The 9,743-nt window shown below is 39.1% G+C and overlaps 1 protein-coding gene across 1 annotated transcript; it reads right to left on the reverse strand.

Annotated features, from left to right (window-relative positions):
* Positions 1-586: 586 nt before the first annotated feature.
* On the reverse strand, positions 587-9,475 carry LOC149287998 (ribosomal protein S6 kinase 2 alpha). The gene is made up of 20 exons (XM_089492225.1): positions 9,368-9,475; positions 8,693-8,774; positions 7,760-7,840; positions 7,464-7,543; positions 7,277-7,383; positions 6,854-6,891; positions 5,819-5,961; positions 5,376-5,446; positions 5,166-5,254; positions 4,993-5,057; positions 4,615-4,717; positions 4,382-4,509; positions 3,977-4,099; positions 3,394-3,483; positions 2,875-3,033; positions 2,504-2,665; positions 2,281-2,357; positions 1,869-1,986; positions 1,638-1,775; positions 587-709 (listed from the first exon to the last, which is right to left on the reverse strand). The coding sequence occupies exons 1-20, from the start codon at positions 9,473-9,475 to the stop codon at positions 587-589; spliced, it is 2,085 nt and encodes a 694-aa protein (XP_089348351.1).
* Between the last annotated feature and the right edge of the window lie 268 nt (positions 9,476-9,743).

The raw sequence follows: 9,743 nt of genomic DNA on the forward strand, positions 1-9,743 counted from the left end.
TATTACAACGATCATCTGGTAAACGGGTGGGAAAAAAATGGGATTGGAGTGTTTGAATCTATGTACATGTAGCACAAAGCAAAGGCAAGACAGATATACAACAATTTACTAAAACCCAGAACTCCATGTCACAAGCAAGGTGTCCTCTCCAGTCACAAAGAGGGTAGGAGAACAGACAGCCCTGAGATAGCACTGAATATAGGAGATCTTTGAGACCCACAGAAAGGGGGTCAGGCGTGCTGTGGCCTTTTGCCAAAGCACTGTTAGAATTAACCATCCACCAGAAGAAGAAAAAATGGAGAGTTTGCGTAGATGTAATGATGTTGCCTAATTCATTTAACCCCAACTTGCTGTGATGGGCTACCTCAGCCTCTTGTATGCTTCTGCCACTACACTTTAAAGTGCAGCAAATTAAGCATGTGTCAGTCTCTACCCAGACTGTTAGGAGAAACAGCATTGCGTGGCCATGGCGAAAGGCAAAACAATGCAGTGGCTGGGGAGAGGCTGGTAAAGGCCAGGACTCATTACAAGCCACTGTTTAGGGTAGGAATGCCCCAGCTACCCACAAAATCCAAGTTCTCAGCTATTAGAGTGTGGTAGAGGGCAGCTTCTTGACTCGCCGCTGTGCAAGGATAGAGGATTTGATGGGCTGCAGCTGTGGGGTTGGCATGGAGCTGTTTAAGGCAGAGTATGTGGCAGCCATAGCACCCTGGAAAAACAAATGTAGAGAAGTAGTATTATTATACTTTAAAACTGTGTTTTTTATGGGAGAAATCAAACTCTATTAATGTACTAGGGCTTTTTTATGCTGTAGGACCAGAGCAATTTTTGTGTTTTTGCCATGTCTTTCTTCAACCATTATTTCCTGCTTTCTCATTTAATGAACCCACACAAATATATATATATATATATATATATATATATAATTATTATTTTTCCCCTGGGACAAGTACGGCTTTTTTATGTAAAAAAAACAAAACAAAAGGGATACATTTTTTTTTTACAGCGATATAAATTATCCAGAGCTGACATAAATGTTACAAAATGCTAAAAAATATATTCATTAACTTGCCCTGATTTAAAAGCCACACTATATTCTTATATAATTTTCATTTATGTTTTGTTTTCAATTTTTTTAGGATTTCATTTTTTTCAACCCCTAAATATACATATATATACACGTACCTTTCTCTTAGTGTTTTCTGTCTGACTCAGCTCACAATCACAAGGAGATGACAAGGAGAGAGGCAGAGAACAGAGACAAAGGCAGTGCTTACAAGCACTGACTGTCATCTGACTGTATCTGTGCATGTGATTGACTGTCATGAAATGGCAGGGGATCTGCTGTAGGGTGACTTCTTGCCATGTGGGACTGTTTTTTGTTTACCAATGAAATTCCAGGTACATCATTGGTCCTCTGGTATGTCATTGGTAGCAAAGGGGTTGAAGGCCAAGTTGCACCATTATCTTATTTCAGATTATGCACAGTGAGCACAGAGTCCAAAAACACACAAATACACATTAAACACTTTGCCTACTTCCTTAAAATCTAAAAAGACCTCATCAGAGTCAGGGTGATGCTTTACAATCATGAAAAAACGTGTTCTAAACCTAATCCGTAGCCAAGATTAACATACTTTAACTAGCTGTACATCCTGCCGGTTGAGCTGGCTCTGAGGTAATGAATCTCTCCTTGTAATCCATTCATGCTGCAGAACCTGGCGCGCAGTTAGTCGGCGATGGGGATCCACGTGAAGCATGCGAGACACTAAGTCCTGGGAAGCAAGAGTGTTTCACAGTGAGGACACATGGACCACTCTATTGTCTTTCAGACATACCTACATTATATATGTTGTTTAGTCACCTACCTTTGCAGAGTCAGAGACCGTGTTCCAGTTACCCCCTCTCAGAGTAAACTTTCCTCCTCCAATACGAGCCAGAATCTCCTCAGGAGTGTCTTCAGGACCATTAGCAAAGGGAGTATATCTAAAAGTAGAATGGGGAAGGCTGAAGTAGTTTTTTTTCGGGGAGAAAAATAGTACTTCAGACTTTTGCTTGACCTTGGCTTTAGCTTCAGACACTAGAATTATTATACAATTCGAGAATATTGTAAAAAAAAATTCTGTCAGGTAGAAATGGCAGGTTTGCTCTGAACAGAAGAATAATCTGTAAATCTGCTAGAAAGTGTTACACTTATTTCACACACATACCAATGTAAACATAATATCCTACTTCTTCCCATCCATACAATACTCTTGGCATATTGTACATATCACTCACCCAGCCAGCATGGTATACAGAAGAATGCCTAGGCTCCAAATGTCACAGCCCTCATCATAACCTTGTCTCTTCAACACCTACAGCAGCAATATTCAGCAAATTTACATGAGCAGATTAGTCAAAGCTTCTCACTTAAAGACCCCTGGAGATCATTGTCCACCCCACCACAATTTTAGACATTAATTCCACTAACACTCAATCCCTCCTCTCATTCAGCCACTACCTCTGGGGCCACAAAGTTAGCTGTATAACATGGCGTCATCAGTAATCCATTCTCGGCTCGTAGCTGCTTAGCAAATCCAAAGTCACATATCCTTATAGACTCTGGGTTACCAGACTCATCAACATAGAGAATGTTACTGGGCTTCAGGTCTCTGTGAACTACCTGGAATGACAAGAAAAGCCAAAAAGGGGGGGCAAATTACATGTATTTATACAGCACCAGTAGATTCTGTAGTACTGTTACTATTGGGGACTGTGTAATATTTAACAAAGACAATAACAGGTAGGGAATTCTTGAGAACAGGATACACAAACACACACACACCCAAGTCTAGATGGATGGTGTTGTGTTTGAATAGTATATAGTCTTACCCCTTGGGAGTGCAAATATTCTACAGTCTTGCAGATGGTAAAAAGCACAGCACTGGCCTCCCTCTCAGAGAAGAACTTCTGCCGCAGGATCCTGTCCAGCAGCTCGCCCCCTCTCATGAGCTCTGTCACTAGGTGGACACTGCCCCCTTCTTCATACACCTGTCATTGTTTCAAATAAATAAAAACTGATGTCAAGTGTTGCTCTTCTCTGCAGGCTGGCACGTGGTGTAAGAGCATCTCTTAGGAACAACAAATATATTTTCTGTATCAAGCGAAGTGGATGACACAGTCTACCGAGGAGATTTTATGTTTTGAAACATTTTGTTAACAGCATACCAAGAGGTTGTGCCTAATCTAGTGTCAACTACAATCACAAAGAAAATTCCTCTTTTGCACATAAACTGGGCACTAGAGAATCTCTATACACAAGGTCTTGATAATGAATATATTGGCTGCATATACTGGGTCTCATGTCCATACATTTGTTTATTATAAATATGGGGGAAACTAGACACTCACATCTTTCAGTGTGATAATGTTAGGATGCTGTCCATATCTCCTCAAGATTTCAATCTCCTCCGATGGATCTCTTTTGGTCTTGTCTATGACCTGAAGAATTTGTTAAGGTAACAAACAATAAGAAAATAAGTCAGGTAAGATATATCTCTAGCGAACCAGCACATTCAGCAAAACGTGGGCTAGGACATATAGGATAAGCTGGGATAAGTAATGATAGCGGGGAAGACACACATGATTAAACATTTGAGTGAGAAACTTCAATAACAAAAAAGATAAGCCAGATGGCACTTACTTGCCATAAAATTATAGGTTTATGTAGTAACAAAAAAAAGAAAAAAAAAAAAAGGGAAAAAAAGTCTATGGTAAGACACAAGAGAGAAGAATAAAATTAATAATACATGACAGATTGACTGGTATGTAAAAGCTGCCCATGTATGTATGCATCTCCAAACACTGTTTTAAGTTTCCCCCTCCAATTTTAGACCCAAAACACTAAATAAAACTGTATGAGGGAACTCAAAATTGCATGGAATAGGTGAAAAGCTGGGCCCATGGATAGAAATTTCATCTCACAATTTCTCACCTTTACAGCATACTCCATGTTGGTCCCTTTGTGAACACAGCGTTTGCAGACAGAGTAAGAGCCCACACCAATTGTCTCTAGCACTGTGTACACGTCGTTAAATGAAACACTCTTAGAGAAGACCTTTGAAATAAAAAAAACATAAGTGTGACACTAATGTTAAAGGGACAGTAAAACATATAGAAGCATACCAGCACTCTGCATACGCAAAGAAGGACACTGATGATGCGGAGTGAGAAAAATCAGTCTTGAAGCAACACAAAACCTCTTACAAGAGAGCTGAAAAACGTTCTTGGTAAATAGTGTTCCCGTTCTCAGAGGTCAATCGAAGCATACTATGAACAAGCATAAAAATGTGAGGGGAAAAAAAGCAAGACAATGCAAACTTTAGAAAGGCCACATTACCTTTGGTACAGACAGTGTTGCAGGAGTTTGTGCAAGTCGTCTATCTTCCTGTGTTAGCGCAGGGGCCACAAAACTGAATCCACGGAACAGCTGGTGAGCTCCTGCACTGGGCGGTATCCCAGGAGAATCTGAGGGCAGAAAGTCAGGACTGACTGATACTTCTGATGTATAATATCACCTGTGACATTAGTCAATCCTATAAAGAATCCTCATAGGTCTTTTCAAACACCAACCTTTTGGTGTCCGTGATGTGAACTCCGTGTCAAAGTAATAAGTGTCATCTGGCTGTGCTACGGCCGGCTTGAAAGGTGGGTTAATCTCTCTGCGGTAGAGTTTCTGAAAAGAACAGGGAGAATGTAAAAAGAGGAGCTAAAGACTTTTAAAGCTACATTTTTCATATTGTGGCCTAAGCCCTGGCATTAAACCAAAAACCATGGATTCAAGTAGTTTTGGGGTTGCTGTAAATCTCCACCATATTGGAGTACGTGAATCTTGCAGTGATTAGTACGGATGCATGAAGCATATCAATTGTTAAACATATCTTAAAAACTATTGCTGAACAGATTTGAAAGCAATGTGCAAACCTAACGGAAAGAACCCAAAGAACTCACATTCCAATCAATCGTGGAGAAAAAGGGGTGGCGTTTAATTTCCTCTGCACCGTCTACGCCTGACGCTGATAAAAAAACAAAGCACCACAGCACAAAATAAGTCAATCAAGTTGAGATAGATACAGGGCTTATTAAACATCATTTACAGGGTTACACATGATGAGGCCGCTCACCTAAGCGGTTACTAGGATTCCGCTTAAAGAGGGCGCGTAACAAACCCTGCGCCTCACTGCTGAGAAACTGGGGCATTCCAAGTTTGGCTCTGAAAAAGGGAAGATAGACATCAGTAGGCAGAGGGGAAAAAAGTAGATGACAGCAAGAGAACCGTTGGAATGCATTGCAGGTCTGCCATAGTTATAACTGAATAGCGGTGTGTGACCTACTTCAATATTAGAGTCATGGTTTCCTTGCGGTCTTTTCCTTGGAATGGCAGGGAGCCAGTAAGCATCTCAAACTGCGAAACACAAGACAAAGATGTGACCAGGAATACCAAGCCATTTTTTTAGGGTTATGTCTGAATCAATGGGGTCAAAGTCACAACACCAGCAACAGACTATACTGGATGTAATTTGTTGACAGTAGACTCAATGTATTCATTAAATGGACTTTGGAGAATTGAAATGAGACTTCTTTACTCCATGACTCCAAAGTGTATTACAAAACGACCAGTCCCCAGGAACTTCTAATACAAGAAGTTAATTGTATTGACTCTGTAGGCTAAAGTTAACCATTGCCAAAGTAGTAATTTAGACAACCCATTACTAAACCAGATTAAAATGTCTTTTATTCTAATTAACATGATGGCAAAAAAACAAAAGTTAATTACCATGAGCACACCATAAGACCACCAATCTGCACTGTGTGTGTGGCCTTGCCGGTTCACAACCTCTGGAGCCATGTATTCCACTGTCCCACAGAAGGAATAGGCCTTTTTCTCATGGTCAATCGCCTCCTTACTAAGCCCAAAATCTGACAAAAGAAACATGAGTGACTAGGTAGGTATAGGGGGAAATGCTTCTATATACAAGGAAGAAGAGAAAACTAGAAAGCAAAGTATTTGCTGAAGAGATGAGGGCCAATCCCAGAGAGTATCTCATGCTGGAAGGCTTGAGCCGGCTGTGCATTAATATATAATTACATTTGTTACCGGATATAAACCTCTCCCTGCGTTAAAGGAACTTTAATGCATAAGATAGCTGCGTGGTCCCCTTTAATTTTTGTGTTGGTTTTGCAAATGCACGGGGGGGTTTGCATTTTCTCCTCCCTTTGCCATTTTGCTTGCAGGAGATGCAATATATACAGACATACCTCGCTAATACAAGTTGGGGAAATACACAAAATATATTCATAAAAAGCTGAAAGCACTGCCGCCAAAAATGCCTTAAAAGCAGGGTAAAACACATGATGGACCATAGAAAAGGAACAGGGTCAAGTCAGTTGAGGTCTTAAATATAAAAAAAAAAATTCAGATAAAGAAAATAGGTTTTTATGTTTTTTCCCTTTTGAAGCATGCATATGAAAGTACTTTATAATGCATTCTTTTTTTATGGAGTGTCAGGGGCATTAAACTGTCCCTTTAACACATTAGTTCACCTTCCTGCAAAACATGTTTTGGTGGTTAAACCCAATTAATTACAGTTAAGATTTTCATTGGTGGGTTTGGAGGTGGGAAATGCATTAAAACCTTCTCTAACTAAACCTAGTTTAGTAACTGTAACCTTGGTATGAGCTTTATTCAAATAGTATATATAAACACACAAATCTTTCAATGTACCCTTTTTTGGGATGAGAATCAGCAGTTAGTAGGAGTACTGGGGTACATTACGAGAAAACAAAGGATATACTAGAGTCAAAAACATACCAGTCAATTTTATATGACCCTCTTCATCCAGTAAAATGCTGCAAGAATGGAGACGGACAAATTATTCATGTGGCCCACATCATTTAAATAAGAGGCTATTCTATAAATGAGTCCATATTCTAAAATGCTTATATTTTCCTCATTTCTGATTTTCAAGCTAATTCACTCAATTATATAAAGTCTCCTTCCTAGCCTCAAAATTCTAAATTTCCATTATCAGCAGTGGTGATTATCCTACAAGCTCATAATTAAAATGCTTTTTGACATTATACAGTAGCGGGTACACTTGCCAAAATTATAATTAAGATGTGTGAAATGCATAGCACAACATGGTTACTTTTATTTTAATCTCACTAATAAGTACATTGGCTATGTAATGTAGATTCCCCCGTAACAAATACAAAAAAAGTCCACGTGACATACTTCTCTGGTTTGAGATCACGGTAGATGATTCCCAGGCTGTGCAGATGATCAAGACCAAGAGCTAACTCAGCCAAGTAGAACTTAACATCCTCCTCTGTAAACATCACCTAAAATAAGAATTGATCAGTTGAGGGAAGATACTGGGCAACAGCTGGGCCAAAAACAAAATAATAAAATTGAGACTAACCTCTTTGGAAAGACGGGTAAAAAGGTCTCCTCCGCGCAAAAAGTCAAGGATCAGGTAAAGTTTCCCCTCTGTCTGAAAAGCTGAAAGAACGTTACATGAATACCACACACAGACAGATGTATATTTACTTACTTATATACATACATATATGTGCAGTGTGTGCAGCGACCACTCCCAAAGCAGACTCCATTGCAATCAAATCTGCTTTGGGCTCTAGCCTTGGACCTTTTGGAGACCTAGCAACGCCCCTGACAAAAGTCTTGGGTGGTCCCAATCCAACCCTGCTTATCCCTTACCATAATGTAGTTTCACCACAAAAGGGTGATTCACATCAGCTAGTATATCACGCTCCATCTTGGTCCTCACTCTGTCACGTACTAAAAAATAAATAAATAAATAAATAAAAAAATGCATTAAAAATAAACTAAAAACAATATTAAAAAAACTTGTGTAAGCCATTAAGACATGCTTGGTATATTGGTTTTATTAACTGCTGTAAATGGCAGAGCCTATTCAATCCTTGGTATGATTTAAAAGCCAATTATTTACTCTTATGTATATGGTAAATTGTTCAGCACTCCCACACAGTGCTTAGCCTCAATTTCACAGCTGAATTTAAACTAAGCCAGCTTTCAGGTTTAAAGAGACTAGAGAGAAAAGAAATTAAAACACAATTTGTAAAAAATGTCTGTCTGTCACCAGCCCTTTTTCATTTGTGCGGTTGAATCTTTACATTTATTTGAATAACAATTAGCATTAAGGTGGCCAAGATACAATTTACAACACGCTAAATCCATGTACTATTCTCATTGGTAACTAATTCTTAATAAAAATTTGCATTTTACCATTAACTGGTTAAGAACTATGAATTCCACAAAATATATACATATATATATATACACACACACATATATATATATATACACATATACATATATATATATATATATATACACACATATACATATACATATATATATATATATATATACACACACACAAAATATACACATTATACAAAAGCATGTGGTCGCTCCTGGCCATACCCATTGCTAACAGGCATATAAAATCAGGCACAAAAACATGCCATCTCCGTAGACAAACATTGACTATAGAACGGGACGTACAGAGTTCAGTGACTTTAAACATGGCACTGAAACCACTGGAACCATGAAGCCTCTGACTATTATGCCAATAACATGCAACTTTGATCCACACAAGTGGCTCACCTTTCAGCGTAGCCTTTTTAAGTACTTTCATTGCGTATAGTTGGTTATTGTCAGGAGGGGTGATCTTGCGGACCAGGAAAACCTACATGTAATTAAAGCAATTGAAAAACAACCAATATAACAAAACCTCTCGGCTGGCTACGAACAATACCAAGGCTGCACAACTCCAGTCTTTGCATCCGTGCCTGAAAACAATTAGTAGACTTCATTTTAATTGAGACGCCTGTGCTCAAACTAGGAAGTCCACAAACGTGGTCTGTATGTTACACTCAAGGACTTGGAGTTGTGCACCTCAGAACAAGGCACTCAGCCGTATTAGGGGGCAACACATCAGTAGCATAAAAAAGGAATGAGACTGACCATAAGTGTCATCTTAACATCAATAAACAAAAGGGCTCAAGGTGCGTGACTGTTTGCTGGGGAGGGGGCAGTTAAGAAAAGGGCAAGATTCTGCATCAGGGGAGGTTTGGTGAATAAGTAAATATAGACCTTAAGGGAAATTTAGCCATTCACTGCAGTGACAGAAGTCTTCATGGTAAAGAGTCAGAGCGAGATGTGTGAGCAGAGGCAAAAGCAAAGAAAAGCTGTTATGATAGAGGCAGTGGTGTGACTTTACACCATGAAACACTTGATGCTTACATGGAAGCTCAAGAAATTGCAAGCTCATTAACTTACCTTCCCAAAGGATCCCTGACCTAACACTTTTAGCAGGACAAAGTGTGAAGGGTCAGCCTTCTCAGAGCCTTCTTTTACAAGATGTGTTATAGAGATCTCCTTCACCATCATCTCATCCTAACAAAGCAAGAGAACAACCAGAATTTCAGCTGTGCGAGTTCACATAATATCAATACAGCAAGAAAGTATGGAGTGGTGCAACACTGCAAAACAGATCAGCTTACTCAAAAATGTGCACAATGAGATAATAGCATAATAGTGTCCGTTTAATCACTTGTCTATCCTTCCAAAACAATATCTTATATATGTTCCAAAATCTAAGTATGTGTACCCTTATTATTATATATTTCACGCACACACACACACTATATGGACA

The sequence above is a fragment of the Sceloporus occidentalis genome, unplaced genomic scaffold, assembly GCF_023333645.1.
Source record: "Sceloporus occidentalis isolate IW3139 unplaced genomic scaffold, rSceOcc1.0.p SCAF_55, whole genome shotgun sequence".
Lineage (NCBI taxonomy): Eukaryota > Metazoa > Chordata > Lepidosauria > Squamata > Phrynosomatidae > Sceloporus > Sceloporus occidentalis.

Coding starts and splice junctions, on each gene's coding strand:
- LOC149287998 (XM_089492225.1), bottom strand. CDS start 9,475: ATGGTGAAGGAGATCTCTATAACACATCTTGTAAAAGAAGGCTCTGAG. Junction 5,058..5,165: donor GAATCCTAGTAACCGCTTAG/GTGAGCGGCCTC, acceptor TTTTTTTATCAG/CGTCAGGCGTAGACGGTGCA. Junction 1,987..2,280: donor CTGTATACCATGCTGGCTGG/GTGAGTGATATG, acceptor TTCTACTTTTAG/ATATACTCCCTTTGCTAATG.